At 41.6% G+C, this 22,666-nt stretch overlaps 1 protein-coding gene across 1 annotated transcript in view; it reads left to right on the top strand.

Annotated features, from left to right (window-relative positions):
* The window catches only part of SND1 (staphylococcal nuclease and tudor domain containing 1), a 452,156-nt gene that overhangs the window by 64,458 nt on the left and 365,032 nt on the right, over positions 1-22,666 (top strand). Inside the window, exon 10 of the mRNA XM_033195134.1 lies at positions 4,961-5,074. Coding sequence (XP_033051025.1) covers positions 4,961-5,074 — 114 coding nt within the window. The remainder of the gene's footprint in view (positions 1-4,960; positions 5,075-22,666) is intronic.

Genomic DNA, 22,666 nt, shown 5'->3' with positions numbered 1-22,666 from the left:
CCATGATCATGAGACATGTTTCCATTTATTTATGTCTCTAATTTCTTTCAACACTGTTTTGTAGTTTTCTTTGTACAAGTTTTTCACTTCCTTGCTTGATTCCTAAGTGTTTTGTTCTTTTTTGATGATACTGGAAAAGGAACTATTTTCTTAGTTTTCTTTTTTGGATTGTTTATTGTTTGTAGAAATGCAGCTGATTCTGTGTGTTGACTTTATATCCTGCTACTTTGCGAATTCATTTATTCTAACAGTTTTTGCGGAATTATTAGGGTTTTTTACGTATACATCATCTGGGAACAGTGATAATTTTATTTCTTCCCTTCCAATTTAGATGCCTTTTGTTTCTTTTTCTTGCTGAACTTCTTTGGCTAGAACTGTCAGTAGTATGTTAAATGGAAGTGGCTCTCTGACATGGTTTTTAAGCGAGGATGCAGCTGAATATTTTTGGCATTATCTGGATTTCTCCAGTGTATTCCCATGTGGTAACATGGAGAGAAACAAAAAATACCTGCCACTTCCTTGCCTTTTGCCATTTTGACTTTCAGTTGAAAAGGAAGTTCTGGAGATTGTCTCACTAGAACGGTGGGCTCTGCTGAACCAAAAAGGGGTCAAGACTTGGTTTGCAGCTTATACTAGTAAACCAGTGTGCTGCTAAGAAAAAGAAAGTGATTGAGTTAGAAAAGATTGAAAGAATATTAACCTGGCTTTAAAAATTATTATTAGAGACTTCATTTAGGTCACTCTTTAGATTTACAGAAAAATTAAGCAGGTAGTACAGAGTTCTTACATTACTCATCCACCCTCAGCCCAGTTTCCCCTGTCATTAATATTTTATGGGAGTACTGTATATTTGTTATAGTTAGTATATCAATATAGATACATTGTTATTGACTAAAGTTTATGTTTTATTCAGGTATTCATTTATTTATACTTTATTTCTGTTCCAGGATACCACATTGCATTTAGTTGTCATATCTCCTTAGGTTCCTTTTGGATATGTCAGTTTCTCAGACTTTTTTTTGTTTTTGATGATTTTGACAATCTTGAGTACTGCTCAGGTAGTGTGTAGGATGTCCCTCTGTTGAAAGTTGTCTGATGCCTGATTTCCATGTAAGTACATCCTAAGAGTATCTGCTTTGGTTGTGCTTAGGTGCCTGGAGGTGCTTCTATCAGGATATTGCTGTGGTTTGTTTTTGTTGAGGACAAGGGTGGCAACTGTACTCTTCTGGGGGACTGGGGAGAAGAGACATAGCATACAACCTTAGGGAGTGGGAAAAAGAGCCAGATGTCATGATTTCAGAGAGGAGAAGAGGTGTGTATTGTCATTCTCAGTGGCCTCATCAAAGCACAGTCTCTGGTCATGCCTGTAGAAGGCCCTTTTGGGCGGAGAATCCTTTGTTTCTATCTGGTACTGGAAATTTTGGCAGCATTGGGACTATTGGTGGTTATATCCACAACTCAGAAGGCTGTTGAACAAAAAGGAGGCTTTTTTGTTTGTTTTATGTGTGCTTCAGGGTTTTCAGAATCTGAACAACAGCAGCCCGTTGCACCCAGTAAGCACTGTGGACAGACTGCACAGATGAGAGAGTGTGACAGAGGCTGAAGATAGGCATGGATGGTCCCCTGACAGAACTCTGTAGTTTTCTTGACTCATGGCAGCCCTTAGCCTACACCTTGTTGTCATTAAACCATTTTTTCCTCTTGTAATTGGGCTTCAAGAAATGAGGAGGGAATTGGATTTAGTGCGTGTATTTGAGTCCAGATAGTGACTTTTTCCATGTAGATTTCTGCTCCAGTGCCTTAGGTTATCTCTTGATGTGTGGGGTGTGAGTATACATGGGATTGGCTTGATTAGGGATCCATAGCTAGCAGAGAAAGTGGGCAGTGTGGGCATACTTCAATTATCCTGATGAAAAGCACCAGAAGAAATATCACTGTTAAAATGTGGTCGGTAATGGTGCTGATGAGCTGGCTTCAGATAGTAATCCACTCTGCATCTCACTTACTGCACAGTGCGTGGCTGTAACCAGTATTTTATTGCCGATTCCATGTCTCTGCTCAGGAGCTACTTGTTCTCTGGACAGTAATGACACAATTTACAGAGGAATAAAAAACCATGAACCCCACTTATGCACACACGCGGACACGCACACATTCACTCACCCTTCCTACCTTCACCAGCAAGCTAAACCTTGCTTAGCTGGCAGTGGCAGAGTGCGCAGTTCCTGAAGAGGAGGTTTCTAATCAGGGAGATGCTGAGCAGCAGAGAGAGTCTGCTGTTGGGGCCTAAAATTTACAGCTCCAAGAATTCATAGCTGCCACTGCTGCTGACATATTACAAGGGGTGCCTAATCCCAGTAACGTGTTACAGGACATCCTTAGATCTTCATGTTCTGTCATCGGGGGGTAAAGATGTGAGCACTATGATACTTTCTTTGGTTTTATTACTCTCTAAGAATGACTAGGGAGCAGAAAACCTCTAGATATTTCTCGTGTCTTGCTTATAGGAATTTCCCTATGTTTTTGGGAATTCACAATAAGAATTCGTTTTGATTTGAGAGAAGGTGTAGATCTGTCCAGCATTAAGATTTGGGAAATCCTGTGATGTATATGCCTTTGATACATCTGACAATTACCCTCTATCCTTTGAGTATCCATTTGGAGGAGGAGTTGTATTGATTTGCTATAGTAGCTGTTTTGCTTAGTATGGCTCAGTGGCATTTTTTTTTCTTTTCTTTAGCTTGAAATTAGGATACCGGAATAGCAGATATCATGGAAACACCTTCCCTCTGCCCGCCGCCCCGCAAAATGTTCTGTCATCCATTTTATAATATCTTTCTCTTCATCCAAATGTGGGATTTTGAACAACAGGGAAATCATTAGCTGGGGTCTTTCTTTTTGGTCAGTTTTGTCCAACCCACTACTGGAATTCCATTACTGTGGACATTTTTAGTTGGCGTTAGTGTGTTTAGATGGTAATGGGAATAAGATGTACTCTATTTTTTCTTTCAGTGACTGAATCTGTATTTTTGGGTATACTGTCTAGACAGTTTTTAAGTTCTAAACTCATGAGTGTGTGTTTTTGTGATTGGACTGGCCTTAAGGGGCTGTTTGGTTTGGGGTAACCAGCCCTGACCTTGGTCCTGTTATGATCACTCATCCTGCCTTTGATTACCATTAATCTTCACGTTTTTCTGGCCAGATGAATTTTTGGTTCTGGCTCTCTGGGTTTTAGTGTTTAGCCTATGATTCTCAGATCTGTCAACAAGGTTACAGGAGAATGGTTATGGTTATTCGAGGTTGTTGTTTTGCTGTTTTCAGGGTTGTAAGTTAATCTTAAGTATAGTAGAAAATTAAAAATTTCTCCTTCTGAGTTTCTCAGTTCTTTCTTAGAACTTTCATTACTTTTCTGATTACTGGGCTGTTCTTCTCTAATCTGCTTTCATTGCTTACAGTGGTAAAACCCAGGGATATCTTCCCATCCACCAGCCATAGTAAACCTTCTGTGGACTTACAAATTGATTCCAGCTGTCATCTTTCTTTTTTCGTTCATTCTGTTTGATGGCACTTAACTCCTCCTGTTTTCTGTCACATATAATTTCTCATTTATGTTTTATATCCTTCTTCGGATTGTTTCTTAAGGCATTCCTTACTCTTTGGTGTGTGGTTGGCTGGTTCTTTGTGTTTCTGGTGTGTGGCTGGCTGGTTCTTTGGAAAAGGTAGAGAATTGCTGTTTTCAGAGGAAGCTGCAAGTAAATGGATTACATTCTGTGCTAGAAGATCTAAGGCCCTTCAAGAAATAGTTAGGGAGGCCTCCTTTAAGATACTTATCAGTGTGACATCCATGATGGCAAAAAAGAGTCTACTTCCTTTTGTTTCACGCATAAAAGAGGAGGGAAATGTTGCCAGTCCACCCTCGCTGTGTGGCAGCTGGCCCTGTACGTTTGTTCAGTCTGGTAGCTCTTAAAGAGGCCTGACTGAAGCCTAGAAGAGTTTGATTTTGATTCTGCAGATGAAGTAGATGGTGACAGTGTTTTGTAGTCTACAGCTACCTTGTAATAAAGTGTTGCTTGAAAGAAAAAAAAAAAGGCATCGAATATAATTGGGTGAATTTTAGACTGCTGGCTGTATTATGCGTTCTAGTTATAACACTGATGTGGTAAGATCCCAGTTTGAATGGAGTTTTATTCTGTACACATTGTAGAATGTTCTAATAACCTTCACAGAGGAATGTTTATGCTTTTGTCCTTTGACTACATATCCTTGTAATTTATCCCAGACTAGTTCTTTTTCTTCTGAGTGTGGGGTCCTGTGTTGCTGATCTTGGGTTCCAAAACAAAGATGTCCATAGTAGTAGTGCTCTGAAAAGGTGGCTTTCAGAGTATCTGAGGTAATATCTCAGTAATTTCATGTTTCTGCCTGTGAGATTAACAGCTGAGCATCTCCTTTCCCATGCTGAGATGACAATTCTTTCTGCCCTTCACTTGCCTTTGATTTTTCTGCTCTCCATTGGGGCATCCTATTTTGGTTCTTTCTCATCTAGTGCTGGTACCTTCTTCAAATCCAACCCTTGCCTCTTTTTCTAGATTCACATTGAGATTTTGATTTTAGTTTAGAAGCTGTTTCAAGGAGAATCTTCAATTACATGTAGAAACAGGATTTCCAGTTCTTAAGCTTTGTAGTTAACCACACATCTTGGTCAGGGCAAAAATAAAAAAAGATTGGCCATCTTTATGAATGATACAGATTTTGTCTCATTGAGAAATCATAATAAGGTCTCTGGGAACTGATAATTATAGCATAGTTTTCTCTGACATTGTTGCACCATGAAGGATGATACTGTTTCTCCCACAAATGGCTATTGATCTCACTTTTTACCTGTGAGGGTGGTGGGCCTTGCTCTTGGACGTGTGATGGGGGACATAGAAGCAGGTTTAAGCATGTTCCTTTTTGCTCACAGGTGATGCAGGTTCTGAATGCTGATGCCATTGTTGTGAAGCTGAACTCAGGCGATTACAAGACTATTCACCTGTCCAGCATCCGACCACCGAGGCTGGAGGGGGAGAACACCCAGGTGAGAATAAGGAAGCAGGCATGCCTCTTTGCATAAACCAAAAGGAAAAAGTTGGAGAATTAATTAATATATGATACATATATGTGGGAATGCAAAGGGACAAGTATTTTAAATCACTACAGTATTATTTTCTAATATTTATAGCCTGACTACCATTGAGCAGGTCTCAGTGTCTTGTGGCCCACACCCACTGCTCTGCCGCATCTCACATGGGCACTGTTGGCACTTCTCCCCAGGGGACTTGAGTGCATTGAGGGTTGGGATATGTGAGATGGTGGATGAGTTTATTAACAATATCTTATTTTTCTGTGAATAAGGAGAGGAGGAGGTCTGTATCTCGTGTACATTGTAATAGGACCCGTTTCTGCTGGTCATTTTGATTTGATAGTTCTTTACGTTTTTGTTCTAGGAAGAGATGAATCTTGGTATATATATTCACTGGGGTCACCTACTCATTGTTTGCAGGTAGTAACTAATTGGTAGTTAAACTGTTTGCTATTTTTTGGATCTTTTGGCAGATAGGTTGGTGTATGACTCAGGTATATCAATTTTGAGAAATGCTTTGTATGAAAACTCTAATAAGAGTTGGTATTACACGTACAGATAGTGTAATTTTTTTTTTTTGTAGTCATGACAGTTACATAGCCATAAGAGTTATGAGAGTTGGGAATAGGGATAAAGGCTGAACATTTTTGGGGGTTTGGTTATGTCATATTTTTACAGACATCTTTCCCTCTTCTGTTTTTGTCCACTGATAACTAAAGTGTGTGATTGTGTTGACTAGTTATAGAACTAGTTCCTTAATGAGAGCCAGCGCCAAAGGCAAATATTTGGACAGTTTTCAGAAATGAACTATTGTGGATTGAAGTTTAGTGCTGTGTGTACTATCTATTGTCTGCTTTTTTTTTTTTTTTTAAAAAGAAACAGAGTCTTGTTATTTTGCCCACACTGGAGTGCAGTGGCTATTCACAGGTGTGATCATTGCACACTACAGCTTCAAACTCCTGGGCTCAAACAGTCCTTCTGTCTCAGCCTCCTGAATAGCTAGGTCTATAGGTGTGAACCACTGCACCCAACTTATCTACCTTTTTTTTATTTATCCCTTTATACAAAAGGGATGGGATAAAAAAAAACCCTTCTGTATAAAGGGATAAATAAAAAAAGGTAGGTAAGTTCGGTGCAGTGGTTCTAAAGGTGTGAAATTTGCTTTTCACATGTGATGTGAAAAATGTGATGTTTTGCACATATACATATCTTGGTTGCTTTCACAAGTTGAAATTCATGCATTGTTTTCATTTGTGTGAGGGTTTAAAGACAGCACATAAGAGTAAAGTAAAAATATGATTGTCTTTTGAGTCAGTTCATGCATAAAAAACACATATGGGATGGGTGATTTGAATGTCTGACCAATCAGTTTTTTCTCTCTCTTTTTTTCCCTTAGAGAAGGCAGTTTAATGCAGCAAACAGTATTATGGTAAGGTTGAGAATTTAAATGCATGAAAGCTTAGAAATGCCAAAATAAGGTTCTCTCAGTAACTGTAGCTCTGCCTCATTGCACAGAGTAAATACACATCTCCAATTTTATCAGTATTGGGAGTAGTCCACAATTCTGCATCTGTGCTGTACAGTTGGAATTAAGGTTCCCACAGCAACCACAACTTTGAAATTCTTGAACGTTAATTTTTGTGCCTGTATCATCAGCCAGTGCATTATGTTAATGTAGACTATATAGCTGAATTTTAAGCAGTTTTTAGGGGGATGGGGGTGTTATAGCTTAGGTAGGATGATAGCAGGTTTTCTGAAGTAAGCACTAACCTACTACTGAGTATTTTTAGTTTTCCCAGGATCCTTTGGAACTCGTCAGTGGGTAAAAGATGCATTTTCCTTAGCCTAATGGCTGATGGGAAATTGTTGGAATTGGAGTATTTCTTAGTTTAGGCAGAATCGTGATGGTAGAATTTTTTGTCTCTTACAAGGCCTGTTACCTCTTTTTTTTCTTCTTTTTTCTTTATTCTTTCTTTTTCTTCCTGTTCACTCCTGAGATCTTACTCCATTTTAAGACAGTTCTAAGTAGGGCTTGGCTGCAACAATCTACAACATATGGCTTATGAGGAAGATGGAGGAATGATTTCCATTATTTGTCTGTTAAAGTCCTTTGGAAGAGTTTAGTGAAGGGCCACATAAGAAATAAGTTAATATAATGAACCTTGAGTGTAGTGGTGGAAGGCATCTTGAAGAGTAGCCGGTTTTGATGGGTGGTCTGGGTGATCTTCCCAGGTCAACTGCTGTACATTGTGAGTGTCAAAGATGAGAAGTGAGTCAACAGGAGGAATGGCTCTCTAGGCCAACACTGTCAGATACATAAGTGTGAGCCACACATGTGAACTTGATTTGTTATTTTAAATTAGTACATAGTTAAGTTAAAAAACTAAAAAGAAACGTTAATTGTAATTTTAAAATTTGACATATCCAAATTATTATATCATTTCGACATTTAATGAATATAAAAAATAAAGGAGACATTCTCCCCCTTTTTAAAACTAAATATTTGAAATATGGTATGTACTGTACATTGGCACTACATTTTAATTCATTGTAGCATATTTCAAGGACTCAATAGGCACATGAGGCTAGTGGCTACCATTATGATTAGTGCAGCTTTAGAAATTTGCATAAACAGGTAGTCGTTGTTGATGTATATTTACAGATGCTTATTTTGCGCCAGATACTGTGCTGGGAGTGCAGCAGGGAATAAACAGATGTCCTATCTCTGCCTCATGGAACTTTAAAGTCTGGTAGGGGAAATACACAAGTAATTTCATTTATGTTAAGTGCTACGAAAGAGAAGCTTAGAGTTCAGGAGAGTGCATAGTCTGGAAAGGCTACTTTGAGGAAGTGACATTTAAGGCCTGAAGGGAGATTAGGAATTAGCTAGATAAAAAGTGGGAGAAGACAGTTTCTGACCTGGAGAGCAGCAATGACAAGAATTAGGTGAGTTTTGGGGACTAGAGAATGGATGGCTCTTGTGGATGGTGCATGAGTGGTATGACACCTGTGTGGTACGAAACCATAGGCAGCGCCAGATCAAACATGTCCTGTGAACATCTCAGGATACTCAGGAAGGGAGAGAGAAAATGGGGCATATGATGAACTGCTAGTGATTTTGTATGACTGCAACAGAGGATAAATTTCAGGGGAGTGTTAAGAAATGGGCCTGGAAGTTAGACAGGGGCCACTTGTTGAAGACTTATATGCCATGCATTTTAGTTTTGTCTTGAAGAATTTTGAACTGGTGAATGGCATGTTTGAATTTAAATACTCTTGTTTTGGTTGTTTGAATTTACAAGATATGAAAGCAATTTGCATATAAAGAGAATATTATGCCTGGTAAAAACTTATTTAGCAAGGAACTCTGGATTTTCTTTTGGTAAGCCTCAGTTGAACAAAGACTTGGAGAATGACATGATGAAGAGTTAATGTCTCAGGAAATGTTAACTCTTTCAGGCTGATGAGTGAGAACTGTGGATGCTGCTGCATCAGTCTTTCTTTTTTTTTTTTTTTTGAGACGGAGTCTTGCTCTGTCGCCCAGGCTGGAGTGCCGTGGCGTGATCTCAGCTCACTGCTACCTCCGCCTCCTGGGTTCATGCCATTCTCCTGCCTCAGCCTCCTGAGTAGCTGGGACTACAGGCGCCCGCCACCTCGCCCGGCTAATTTTTTGTATATTTAGTAGAGACGGGGTTTCACCGTGTTCGCCAGGATGGTCTCAATCTCCTTACCTCGTGATCTGCCCGCCTCGGCCTCCCAAAGTGCTGGGATTACAGGTGTGAACCACTGCGCCCAGCCTCCAGCAGTCTTTCTTTATACTTGCCTTTCGACTTAAAGAATCCCCCCACCCCCAACCCCTGCCCCTTTCCTTGGCCTGGGATTACTAAAAGAAAAAAGAAAAAGAAGAAGAAGAAAAAAGAATTCCCCAGAGGTCTTATAAAGTGTACAAGATCGTGCTCTATGCTTACCTTAAAGTTACCAGAGATTTACAATATGGGTGTGGTAAGAAACATCACCTGGGAATCCTAGTGTGACTGTAACTTTATGTGTTTAAAGACTGAGCAACAGGCATCCTCTTGGAGTCTTAGGTTTCTGATTTCCTTTACTACATACCAGCTGTTGTTAACAGTCACAAGTGAAGCCCAGTCAAGTATTCATGACATAGATGTTGAGGCCAGGACCTCTGTTAGCTCGTGTGGCATCTTTGTGGAAATTTAGAGAAGGGTACTGCTTCTTCCTGTCACTATCATGCCAGGGGCCATGGCTTGGCAAGCAGAATGGAAGCTAAATTTTAGCTTCTGTTCGCCCTTTGTCCCCTTTGCCAGGTATACTTCTGCAAGGCACAGCATATTGGCAAGGCAAATGGCACAGCCATTTCTGCAAGGCAAAAATGTCGGCCTGCCCTAGTTAGAACAGGCTGGTAGAATCTCCAAGGAAAACATCAAGGGCATTTTTTTGGGAATTGAGGAGTGGTTTTGTAGTTGCGGAAACATGGAGTGCTTGAGGATTGTTAAGAGATGAAGGTCTGCGATGGATGGACTATGGAGGGCCTTGAAAGAAACACTAAGGACATTACCTTCTCTCTAATTACAGGACTCTGCCTGGGGGTCAGTGGCTTTGGCATGGAAAGGATAACCTGATAGCTTATGGTACCAGAGCCTTTTCTAAACCAAAGAACAAAGCAGGAGAGGGTGCAGAATAAGGAACTAGATGAGTGGGTGAAGAGGGAAAGTCTGTGGCATGGGCTCCCTCAAGGACAGGCAGATGGGGACAGACATTCCTGCTCTAGTGCAGGCCCCCACTGCTAGCTCCCAGATAAAGACTCAGTGGGACTTTACCTTCAAGGAAGCATGGGGGAGGTTCTTTTAATATTTTCTTCCTCCGAGACAACTCTACATTTGGAGGATAGTAAGGCAAATTGTTTTTTTCTGTTTTGTACACAGAGACAAGTTCATTTCTCTTAAATTATACTGGATGATGAGCTTTTTGCCTGTTGCTAACCGTATTTCCGCTCCCTTAATTTGGTTACTTTCTAATTGGAGCCAGAGGAAGTACTTGGACAAACATTGTGATCAAAGGAACTGTTTTCACCCTAGGCTCTCCAGTGTTACCCAGGAATTCATGGGTAGCCACTTCTGGATTTTGGTTGGAGCTAGGTTTGTTGCTAGATAGTATTATGGGAGAGTTAAAAGGAGGGATGTGCAATATTTCCCTCTATAGGATTCTAGGTGGATATGTCTGATGTTGTTGATGGTGTTTCTGCGGCACCCTGCTTCTGGATTAATCCAGTGTCAAGTCGTAGGAGACATTAACTCTTTCAGGCTGAGAGCCAGTTAAGAAAGCTGACATGTGATGCTGGTGTGAACCTGGCCATGTATCAGGGTTTCTCTAAAGGTATAGTTTGTTTTATCCAGTTGTTTGCTATAAAGAAATGTGCTAAATCTTGGAGAAAGGCTGTGGGTTTTCTGAGCTGCTGCCTTAAAGGAGATAACACGTTGTGCAGATCTCAGGACTTCCTAGAGAGCGCTTAGCTTTGATCTGAAACTGGAAAGCCTAGTGCTCTATTGCCCAGGGCTGCTGTGGGTTTTGTTTTACACTTGGAGTGTTAATGACAAAGGAAACAGCCCCCAGGCATCCGATGAAGGGGCTGACTTATTCTCCCTGAAGTCTATTCTTGCGATGCTGTTGTAGTTGACTAAGAGATACAGAGCTGAAATTTACCTTGAAAACAGGTAACATAATTTACCTAATCCCCAGGTGTTATGTGTATAAAGTTTGCTTTAGGTTGCTGGGCCTTTTTCTCAGATTCCTTTTCTTAGCTGTCTGTCTCTTCCATTCTCTGTCTTTGTATCTGTTTCTCTGTCTCTGACAGCCCCCACTCCCAGCGCTCCTGCTTAGTATGTTGGGAAGGAAGTGTGGAAACCCAAAGGTGGAGTCTTTCCCTCAGCTGGTAGTCACCCCCTGCTACCAGCTTCTATTCATTTCCATCACCCTGTCTTTTAGCATCCTCCCTGTGAATTCATTTACCACATAAAGATTTGTTCACACCAGAGCCTCCAAATATTCAGACCTGGGCACTAAAAGATCAGTTTTATTAAAGCTGCCATCTGCTGAACCTCCCAGTGTCCTTGTTGCCTTCTTTTGGGGAGTCCATCTCCCAGACCTGGCCTCCTGGCTCTCCAGGGCAGGCAGGTAGGAGAGAGGAGCTGAGATAGGTGCATTAGTGATGCCCTGGGATTCTTAAGGGCTTTTTGTCAGAGGAAGGGTCATGTAAGGCACTGATAACTCCATTCATTATACGGGGCTCTGGGGTGCTTTGCCATTAAAAGCGATTTTCAACCTATTCCCTCCAGTTTAGATTTCTAAAGGCAAAATGACTGGACCCTCTGGACCCTCAAGCCGACTTTGCTGACTCTGAGACGCATGCCAACAGAAAGCTGTGGGGTTACAGACCCTAAGTGAAATTGGAGCAGGCCAGTAAACCCACTCACTGTGATCTGCTTGTGACTGCTTGTGACATAAGGCAAATAGCAAATTAGAGAGGGACTCCAGCTTGGCGTTAAGGACCTTGGAGAAAAGCAAAAGCTCTTTGAAATGGATATAGCATTTCACCAGTCTCCAATGGAGAGATTTTGGGACTGCAGCAATGTGATCAAAAGATGCAGAATGTGTCAGAGTCTGGCGAGGCATTCTGTATGAGTTTCAAATTTGTTTGATCTGGGCATTTTTGAGAAGAACGCTTGAAATCTTCTTTGTTAGAAGACTGAAAAAAAATTACGATTAGAAGACTGTGGGTGGGTCTTAGCTCGTCTATTTAAGATTCCAGGATATATGTGTCCTGATTTTTAAGATTAATATCTGGGTACCACCACTTAAAACATCCCTGTGACCTATTCCTGAGCAGTAGAGGTCAGGGAGTAGGGAGACAAGCCTGCCTCCTCGTGATGAGGTCAAGACATTTGGTATCTGGGTAGATAGCAGACGTTGCTGAAGTGCACATTTTACTGATCTCTCTAAGTGAATTTTAAACTGGAGAAGACAGCATGTGCCTGTCTTGTTGCCCTTTGATTTCCTTTCTTCTCCCCATTACAAATTATATTTTCTTTCATTTCCTTTAGTTATGTATTCCCTTTCCCAGGATCTTGGTTATCTCCTTCAAATAATTTTTTGGGATTTTAACAGTCTCCTGGAGGGTCTTGGTGGTTTATCCCTGAACTGGGTGCATTTACTTCTATCAATCCATATCTCTCTCTTCCTTTAATCATCGCTATCACACAGTTCTACATTTTCAATTTATCTAAATCTTTCTAGTGCTGGTATGTTCATATTTCTTGTCTCTTCTCAATCTTGTGAGCTGCAGTAATTCTATGTTGCTTCTAGAGTTGACAGCACCATCATGTTCACTGACCTGTGAGCATTTACTATACCTGATGTGCTGAGGCAACCCTCTTTCTTGACCTAGTTCTTGAAGGCTCCTTTAGGCCAGAGACTTCCATACACACCATCTTTCCCTTCTCTGTAGCATCCTGTACTGTTTATTTGTATACATCCCTACTTTCCGTTGTGAAGTCTAACCTCTTCCAAGGCCAGGAATGGAAGGGTCTTCCCAGCTTTATATCCCTTCTTCCAGAATCCTACAGAGTGCAGTGAATAAATAAACATTTAATAAACGTTTGAATCAGAATATCTTCTGAGGCATAGACCTAATTCCATATATTGGTTGTGAGTGGCCATCATTTTTACCACCTCCCAATCCCAACCCCCTTGACTGCTCTGACAGCCACATTGCATACCAATGTGCTGGTACCCAACTATCTCAGGAGGGAGGTTTTGCACTCCTGTTTTTTACTGCTTCCTAATTGGATTGCTTGTTTTGCTGGCTAGGTCACACATGGCTGTTTTCTGTAGGCACTTCCTCTTCTACACTCCCAGTTTAAATCTAGTTGCTGCCACTGGGTTGACTCGCCCTGCCTCTCTCTGTGTGGTGGTTTTCCTCATAATGTATATTCCATTAGCACAGTGTAGATTGAGTTTAGTCCACCAGAGGGGTTAATTTCAGGATTTTAACTGCTTTTGAGGATTGGTCCCCAATTGACTTTCTTTCAACACCTCTACTCTGATTCAGGCTTTTCTGAATATCTTCCTTTCATATTAGGTCAGGTATCTTGATTCGTTGAAGTTTATAGTTGCAGTTTTTACTGAGGGGTATATATATATTTTACTGTTGTCGACCTTGTTGGTTGTCAGATTATTTCTTTGCTTGGAACTAATTTTAAAATCAATTAGAGATCTTTCCCTTCATCTTTCTCTCTTTATTTATGAGATACTGATTGCAGAGCTACCTACACTGTGTTTAGATAAATTACTTTTTTTTTTTGTATAACATTTATATTCAAGGCAAGTTTAGCGCAGTCATCCAGTGCTTCGCATTTTTGCAGGCCAGGGCTGTAGGTTTCATTCCTTGGTGGGCTAATTAGCTTTGTACTGGGAAAATTTTGTGCAGTTCAGAAACCAAATATTTAAGTTCCTTGTGTACTTTAGTCACTGTGGGTCTGGGAAATTACTTTTATGAATAAGGTGTTTATAATTTTAGGATCCATATCTCTAATCCTGACAAGTATGTGTGTGTGTTGTGGTCGGTCACCAGGTAGACTTTAGACTGATGACGGATTATGGATGAAGCAGCATCATTTCTGTCACTGTTCTAAAAAAAGGCTTTTCAGAACTGAGAGTGGAATGGGAAGCTTAAGGACACAAATGATTGCTTTTTTTCCCCTACCAAATGACAGGCCAATTGCTTAGGCATGTTTTTGATGTCACTTTTCATTTTAGCCCTCCTCTGAAAATCTACGGTCAGTTTATGGGCTGTTCGCATTGGACAGCTATTTATTTATTTATTTATTTAAGACGAAGTCTTGCGTTTGTTGCCCAGGCTGGAGTGCAGTGTGGCAATCTCTGCCTCCGTCTTCAAGCGATTCTCCTGTCTCAGCCTTCCGAGTAAATGGGATTACAGGCATGCACCACCACGCCCGGCTAATTTTGTATTTTAAGTAGAGATGGTGTTTCTCCAGGTTGGTTAGGCTGGTCTCAAACTCTGACCTCAGATGATCTGCCCGCCCCAGCTTCCCAAAGTACTGGGTTTATAGGCGTGAGCCACCGCGCCTGGCCTGACATTGGACAGCTCTTAGTCTCACCATCTACTCTGATATCTGTCTGTTTTTGGCAAATACCTTTGCCTGGTTCAGTAGTATATTGGTGGCCACCAAGGAGTATTGCTGTTTCACAGTAGGGTCTCTATTCAGTTTAGCTGTGAAGGCATTCTGGAGACTTTGTGTTCCTTGCCTTTTCATTTCTCTGTTAGAAGCCACTGATGTAATAGCCTTCAATTCCTTGTTTCACTTTATTAGGCAATTAGTGTGGATAAGCAGAAATATCCCCTTTGTGTGTGTTCAGACATTGGTCTCAGAATCTGCTTACCTCTGCTGTCCTGCTGGTTCTGGATAGCCCACATGATGGATGCCTGTAGTTTTGCTGTAAAATACTTTTTCATTTTTTTTCTGCATTTTTTTCTCCTTCCCTACTCAGTTTGATATTTTTGGGTCGTGTAAATTTGTCATTTCTTCAAATCTGTTGCTAACTAACTGCCTAGCACATAGTTGATACTCAGGTGTTACATATATAGTGTCTCATTGCATTCTCATTGGGGGTCTGTACTCATTATTCATAATTTGGGGATATAGGGATGGGCAGAATATGCTGACACCTGGCTTTCTGATTCTACCACTCTGCCTTTCCTAGGACATGTTCCTCATCACTAGTGGGAACGCTGGACTTTTTTCACATGCTGTTGTCTCTTGTAAGGTGGGCCACAATTAGGAGAAAGCCACACTCATATTCGTATGGAGCTGCCTTTAGCAGCATCTGCTTCTCCAGCTGGAGAGGCTTGTTTTAGAACGACTGGCATGCGGAAGCGGTAGGTGGAGGTCTGGGAGGGGCTGTGTACCCAGGGCTCCCTTTCCAGCCTCCCGTCTCCCTTAGGCTCTTTCTGGCCTGAGGCCTGGTCCCCATGGTTGAGGGTACAGACTGCACTGCCCACCCGATTCTGATTGCACCCCCTTTCCTCTACTTCATACTGCAGCTGCTTTGAGCGAGTGCACTGTGTTCTGCATGGGAGAATTGGCAGACAGTTCCACATGCTGGTTTTGGCCATTGGGATATCCAGGATTATTAGGCCAGTTTGTACTTTAAGAGGAGGGAGCCTTGACATCCCTCAAAGCAGCTTATTTTATTTATTTCTAATAAAGGGGAAAGAAGCTAGCCCAGCCCTTCACTGTTCCTTTCAACGTAGCCGGCTCAGAGTTTTCCTTGGGAAAACATGCAGGGTTCCTTCCACCTACTTGAGCCAGGCTCTGTCCTTCCTTTGCAGATTGCCCTATGGTGCCTGCCTCTTCACTCTCTTAAAGCTTTTTGGCTTTACTTTTCTTCCCTCACCCCTCCCAGTTTTCCCTCAGAGGACTGACTGGTTCTTTCAGCCTAGACACTCCTGTTTGCCTGCCAAGTTACCCTTCTTCTGGAGGTGCATAGCCTCAGCACTGTCAGAGTTCAGGAAAACATAACCTCCTCCAGTGAGAAGCCAGTCATAACAACGTTTGGGTCCATTGTTCTTATTATTAGATATCCATAAAATCTGCCTGGTAGAGAATCGTCATTGGGGGCTCTGCTGGAGACATATGTCTCAATCCTAAAAGACACAAATTAGTACCAGAGTACCTGATATCGTAGATGGAAACTGACAAACTGGAAACTCAGTGAAATAAAATCCTATGCCTTTCATCTCTCACCCCCATCACCCAGCAAGAAGTACATTCTCAGGGCAGAAGCTGATGGTGTCGAATGTCTCTCTCGTCTCTTTGTCTAGCAGTATAGTGAAATGTGCTCTAGTGGGAATAACTCTCTCCTTGCCCTTGTGCCCACCCCAGAGATGGAGGATCTGGAGACTTTGGCCCTTTTGGCCAAGCACATTGTCTTCCTCACCTCATGGTTCTCAAAAGTTTTGTTTGTTTGTTTGCTTTCCTGTTTTGACTTGTCAATGTTTCTGGAAGTATCTGAATATAGATACTTACTATATAGAAGTATCTGAATAAAGAGTGTAGGTATGTGCTTTTGCTACTTTAGTTTTCATCTGGATTTCTTTGAATTACCTCCCCCGTGCCACATTGTGGTGCCTTCCATTTCCACCTGCTACCCTCCCTCTTGGAGTGCAGAGGGAATTTGTAAACTTGGGTTTGAATGATGAGGTCATTTCTGACCAACACAATTTGGTCGTTCTATTGGTTGTTCCTGCAGACCTTACAAAGGAGTGTGTTGCTGTTCTTATATGCCCTTGTCTTGTGTTATTCAGAAATCCTCTGTGCTATGCTTTGGATGCTACATGAGCCTGCAAATGAATGCTTAGCGTTGTTGAAATTGCTACCCTTTAGCTGTCTGGCTTTGGGTTCAGCCAGAAAGAGTGGCATCTTTAACCTGAGTCACTTTTTGAAACATGGACAACAACGAAACTGTATTCTAGCTTTATTGAGCAACCACATTTGAGCTGCTTATTAAATACAATTTTATATTCTAGAAAACTACATTTGTACAGTTTAAGCAAGACCAATGTTCTTTTGCTCCTAGAAGAAGTTAAATAAATTTATATCTTAATTGGTAAAATCTCTAAATCTGTAGCTCGTAGGTATTGATTTCAAGAAGACACCTCACTGATCACAGAAACAAGTGAGTGGATGTAGCATGCTTCTCGTTCTGGCTTATTTGTAATGTCAGGTTTCAACTTTGGTGTTTGTAAATAGTGGCAGGAGGTTTCAAAACTCCAGTTGTTTAGAGGCTGTAAGATTTACTTCCTTGATGCCTGTGGAAGGAACCAGGCTTCAGATAGCTGTGGTTCAAAATACTTTTTTCAGCTTCTTTCTCATTTCCTTTTTCACATCGATCTTTAACTTTCTCTCTCTCTCTTCTCTCCCCTTAGCTTGGTCTTCATTTTTACTATCTTGGTGTTGGTCAGGATTAATATAAGGGAGTGAGGAATGAAGAGGTTAGTTTTATTTCCCCTTTTCTCCCTTTACCTTAAGTCCACACTGACTCTGTTTTCTGCCTAATTGTAACCTACTGCCATGGATAATTGAGGGATGGAAAGTCCCTCGTGGTATTTGAGGTTACTGATTTTAATGCAGTAGAGGACTGGGAAGATGTAAAATCTAAAGAAGCAGTTTTGACTCTCCCACCCCCATGCTTTGTGTATCTTTCAGTGATCGTGGTGTCCCTCAAGTAATTTTTGAGCAGTTCTGAAGCTGAGGAGTAGGGACTGTTTGTTATTTCTGGCTGCAATTTGACTTTGGTACATCTGTCTTTTACCTAGGTCCCCTTCCCTGCTAGGGAAATTATGTCCATGTGTATGGTTCTAAGGTATCCCCTGATGCAAAGCTTTACAAGGGCAAATCATTTGATTGTTAACTGTTCGATTCACTGCAAATATGGCTGCCCAACATTATTGCTTCTCATTTGCTACAAATGAGCTCCAAGTCTTCTGGGTTTACACAGGACTGCTCTGAGGACAAAGATTAAGTGGATTTCTGTTGATGCCATATGTTTTGATTGCACAGCAGAGTCGCAGTGTGTATTTGGGGCCTGCCACTGACTGCCACTGCCCTTCTTTTCATGGTTTCTGTCCCTCTCCTCCCTCAAAGCCCTAGCTGAGAGAGGTACAGGTGCGTGCCCCGTTGACTCTCACGGTGAAATCTAGTTGAGCTTAAAAACCCTAGAGTAGAGGCCAGATCAGTTTTTCTTAAAATGTAGTTCATAAGCTACTTGTGTTAAAATCTCTGATCAGAATGTTCATTTTTCACAATTGCCAGGTATCTCTATTGCACTTCAGCTTGAGAACCACCGTTCTAGATTGTTGCTCGTAGCAGTGGAAGAGTGAGGGCTTAGTAAAGCTGTCTCTCCAGGATTTTGGTCTCTGACAATGCAATTTTTCTTTTTTGAGCCAGACTTCAGTGCAGTAATATCTCTGCAATTTCTTGTGTGAGATTCTCTGCTCCAGGTCTCAGAGCCAGATGCTAAGCAGACATGTCCCTCTTAGCTTAGAATATCTCCTGAGGATTCCAGCGAAAGGAGATATAAGAGTTCTGCCTGAAGAAATGTATCTGCTTCAGAGAACAGAGTTCTCTAGGGAATAGTAGAGTTTCTTAGGGTTTGTAACATACTATTTGAGCTTATGTTTAGGTGGGGCCTGCTATTTACGGTTTCAGGGTGAGTTTTACTTCATGACAAAAAGAGAAAAGGTTCATGAAGTGGTTCCTTGTTAGATCTGGGGTCACACCTCATGTGCGATTATATTAGCTGAACTTGGTGTGGCAGAGAAAAGGATGCAGGTTAAAGAACGTGTTTGCCTCTGGCGTGTGCAGGCAGCCCTCAAATGGTTGGAAGAAAATATAGGTGCTTTATGGTATGTACAGAGAAGGTAGGAGCTTGATGGTGTTTCAGAATACAGCACAGCAAAATCCTCAAGTGCCTTCGGAACTGCGACTGGCACCCTAACACAGTGTGCAGGTTTAGTGTTAGCAGACGATCTGTATTAGGACTAATGGAGGAAATCTTGTCCTTGTTTTGAGGCCTTACAGTAGTCTCCTGCTGAGTTCTTTTCAGGACTCAGCTCTGAGCATTACAGGATGAGAAATGCTGTCTGTTAGACTAATTATCTGATTTATGCTAAATAAATGCACAGATGTGATTTAAAGGTCAGTTTTGGGGTTTATTAATTTATGATGCAATTTCCAGCTGCCAAACAGACCAAAATGTTTTGATGGGCCAAGGGCGTTCTTTCTTGTGGAGGAAGTTTGCTTATTACTTACAGAGTCTGAGTAAAGGAGGTTGCTGGATACTGAGGAAAACTGAGGTGACCCTAAGTATGTGCCTGGCCCAGGCAGAGTGTGAGGTGCTGGGCATGCACTATTTTGTTGACTCCTCTACCCTGTCCTTGGGAAAATAATGACAACTTGTTCAGGGTTCCTTCTCTGGTAAGTGGAGGAACCAGGATTCTATTTGCCTCCAAAAGTGCCGCCTGGACCTGGAGGTTGGTTGGGTGGGTTAGTGGCCTTCTCCCTTAGTGTTGACTGGACTTCTTCCTGAGCTCCGGTTTTTCAGGATTTCCACTATCTACCAGAAGCTGTAACTGGCTGTCTTTGTTACTGTAACACATGCTTTCTTATTTCAACATATTTTTACAAATGAAAATATTTCCTACAACCATTTTTGGAGGCACCATAATTTATATCAAGAGAGGCTCTAGGGCTGGGCATGGTGGCTCATGCCTGTAATCCTAGCACTTTGGGAGGCCAAGGCAGTAGGATTGCTTCAGGCTAGGAGTTCCAGGCGAGCCCTGGCAACATAGTGAGACCCCCATCTCTATAAAACAGAAAAAAATACCTTTAATTTTAAAAAAGACTGTAACTTATATTTCTAAAGGGTGACCTGTTTTTGTTTTTGTTTTCTTTTTGAGACAAGAGTCTCACTGTGTGCCCAGACTGGAGTGCAGTGGCACGATCTTGGCTCACTACAACTTCCATCTCCTGGGTTCAAGTGATTTTCATGCCTCAGCCTCCCGAGTAGCTGGGATTACAGGCATGTGCCACCACGCCCGGCTAATTTTTGTATTTTTAGTAGAGATGGGGTTTCACTGTGTTGGCCAGGCTGGTCTCAAACTCCTGACCTCAGGTGATCCCCCGCCCGCTTTGGCCTCCCAAAGTGCTAGGATTACGGTTGTGAGCCACTGCGCCCAGCCTGACCTATATCTTTTAAATTGTCTTGTCTCCTTTCTGAAGTTTTCCTGGCAATGATCTCATGGCTTAAAAGAGTCAGGTCAACTCTGCGAAGAGACTGAATTCTCCCTTTTTAATACAGAGTCTCAATACTAGTCATTTTTGTACAGTTTCTGAGCCCTGAGAGCACCTGTTTCTAGATAGTTCATTGTCATTTTAATTTTCATTCATTATTTTCATACATTAACCCCATTAGATAGATGGCTTGCATTTCTGCTTTCATCTTCTCTACCCTAGAAAATTTTCCTGATTATAAATGTGACATAATCACTTTATAAATTTGGGAAAATTTAAAGAAGAAAATACAAATTACTTAAATTTCACTGCCCAGAGGCAATGTCACAACTGTTAATAATCTCATGGCCTTCTCAGTAGCTTCTCTGTTCATGTTTTATTACTGAGAATTTCTTCTGGCCTTTACATAATTTCCTAAAACATGATTTTTAATGGCTATGCAGTTGTTAATGTGGACGTGTCATAATTTAACCAGCATTCACCTATTTTTTTATTATTTATTTATTTATTTTTTTGAGACAGAGTCTCACTCTGTCGCCCAGGCTAGAGTGCAGTGGCACGATCTTGGCTCACTGCAACCTCCACCTCCCAGGTTCAAGCAGTTCTCTGCCTCAGCCTCCGAGTAGCTGGGATTACAGGCACCCGCCACCACGCCTGGCTATTTTTTTTTTGTATTTTTAGTAGAGACGGGGTTTCACCATGTTGGCCAGGCTGATCTTGAACTCCTGACCTTGTGATCCACCCACCTCGGCCTCCCAAAGTGCTGGGATTACAGACGTGAGCCACCGCGCCCGCCCCAGCATTTACCTATTTTTGGATATATCAGTTATTTCCAATTTTGATGATTATATCTTCATTCTTAAAATGAAAATTTGCCTTGAAGTACAAAGCATTAAATGGTCCATTCAGATCAGAGGTAGCCCTTAGGTAAGTTGTGCTGTAGTACAATGTATACAGTTTGTACCACAGATACATGTTCCCAGAGGGGCTGATATTTAGTCCTGCTGGCAGTACACTCTCTAATCACCTAATTCCTTATCTATTTGTGTTATTTAGAAGCAGGCTGTGATCCAGGCGCTTTGTGTTTTGTTGCCAGAATGCCCATCCCCCCAAACAGCTGAACTTGCTGCTTCTGAAATAAAGGGTAGAGTGGATAGGTACATCTTCTCCTGGGGACCACTGCTCTTTTCTGTTGCCCTGGCTGGGAACCAGTGAGACGTTTTATGGGAACACAAAGGCTCCCATGGCAGTTCATGCATGTAGCCTATGGTATTTACTTGTTTTGGCCGATAAGCCGCTCTGTCAGGTACTTCTACAGTGCACTTGTGAGTATTTGCACAATTACATTACAGATTATTAAATTGCACCCTATTGTGATAAAAACAATCACCCTCAAGTAAGTGTATGTAAAGCAATTATATGTAATTAAAATATAAGAGCATAAGTGACCAGTAGATAATTAAAATCACTGTTGCTAAAGAAATATACCACACCCTCACTTTGAGGAGGATGATGCTGCCATGCCAGTTCAGGGTTGGCAAGAAATTAGACAAATGAGGGTTCTCCCCAGCAGTTCTGTCTACTGTGCATGAAGTCTGAGCACTGTCAACCTACTCTTGTTTGTTCTCAAGAAGTGGTATGGTAACTGGGCACGGTAGCTAATGCCTATAATCCCAGCACTTTGGGAGGCCAAGGCAGGTGGATCACCTGAGGTCAGGACTTCGAGACCAGCCTGGCCAATATGGCGAAACCCCGTCTCTACTGAAAATAGGAAAGTTAGCTGGGTGTGGTGGTGGACACCTGTAATCCCAGCTACTTGGGAGACTGAGGCAGGAGAATCGCTTGAACCTGGGAGGCAGAGGTCGCAGTGAACCGAGATCCCGACATTGCTCTCCAGCCTGGGCGATAAGAATGAGACTCCGTCTCAAAAAAAAAAAAAGTGGTATGGTATGTTTAGGGGGTTACAGCACACATTGTTGAGATCTCTACAGGTTTAGTATCCCCTGTCTAAAGTGGTTGGTACCAGAAGTGATTCAGATTTTGAATTTTGGAGTATTTGAAATGTGCTCACTAGGTGAGGATCCGTAGTAGGAAAATCTGAAATCTGAAATGTTCCCATGAGTATTTCTTTTGAGTATTATGTTGGCATTCAAAGAGTTTCAGCAGTTGAGCATTTTGATTTTTGAATTAGGGATACTCATCCTGTATAACCTACAGTCTGCCTCTCAAATACACTTTAAGGCAAGAAGGCAACCTTTAACAAATGCAAACCCAGGGACAGTGTACTGTCTGTGTTCCATGTCACTCAACAATTGAGCTGCTCGTTTTTTACTGGCTTAATATTTGGTTTGATGCCTTGAAAGCATAGAGAATACTACAATAGAATCCAACCCAGAAGTGACCATAACTCTATATGGTTAACGTGTGTGGTATAATGAGAAAACACTCTCAGATCCTCTAGAGTGTTCACACGTTCAGCTTTGTATCTTCTCTAATTATTTTTCATGTGTCCCTTCTCACTGTGGGCAGCTTCTCCCAGCCCCAAGGACTGGTACATTGATTACTCCTAGTGCATTCTGTCAGTCACTGGAAGTGTCGCTTGGCCTTCCTAAAAGGTGTTTCTTTTTTCTTTTTCTGTTTCTTCTTTTTTCTTTTATTT

Source organism: Trachypithecus francoisi, unplaced genomic scaffold, assembly GCF_009764315.1.
Source record: "Trachypithecus francoisi isolate TF-2019V2 unplaced genomic scaffold, Tfra_2.0 Lachesis_group4, whole genome shotgun sequence".
NCBI classification, from domain to species: Eukaryota; Metazoa; Chordata; class Mammalia; order Primates; family Cercopithecidae; genus Trachypithecus; species Trachypithecus francoisi.
This window is presented reverse-complemented; position numbering and strand designations above follow the sequence as displayed.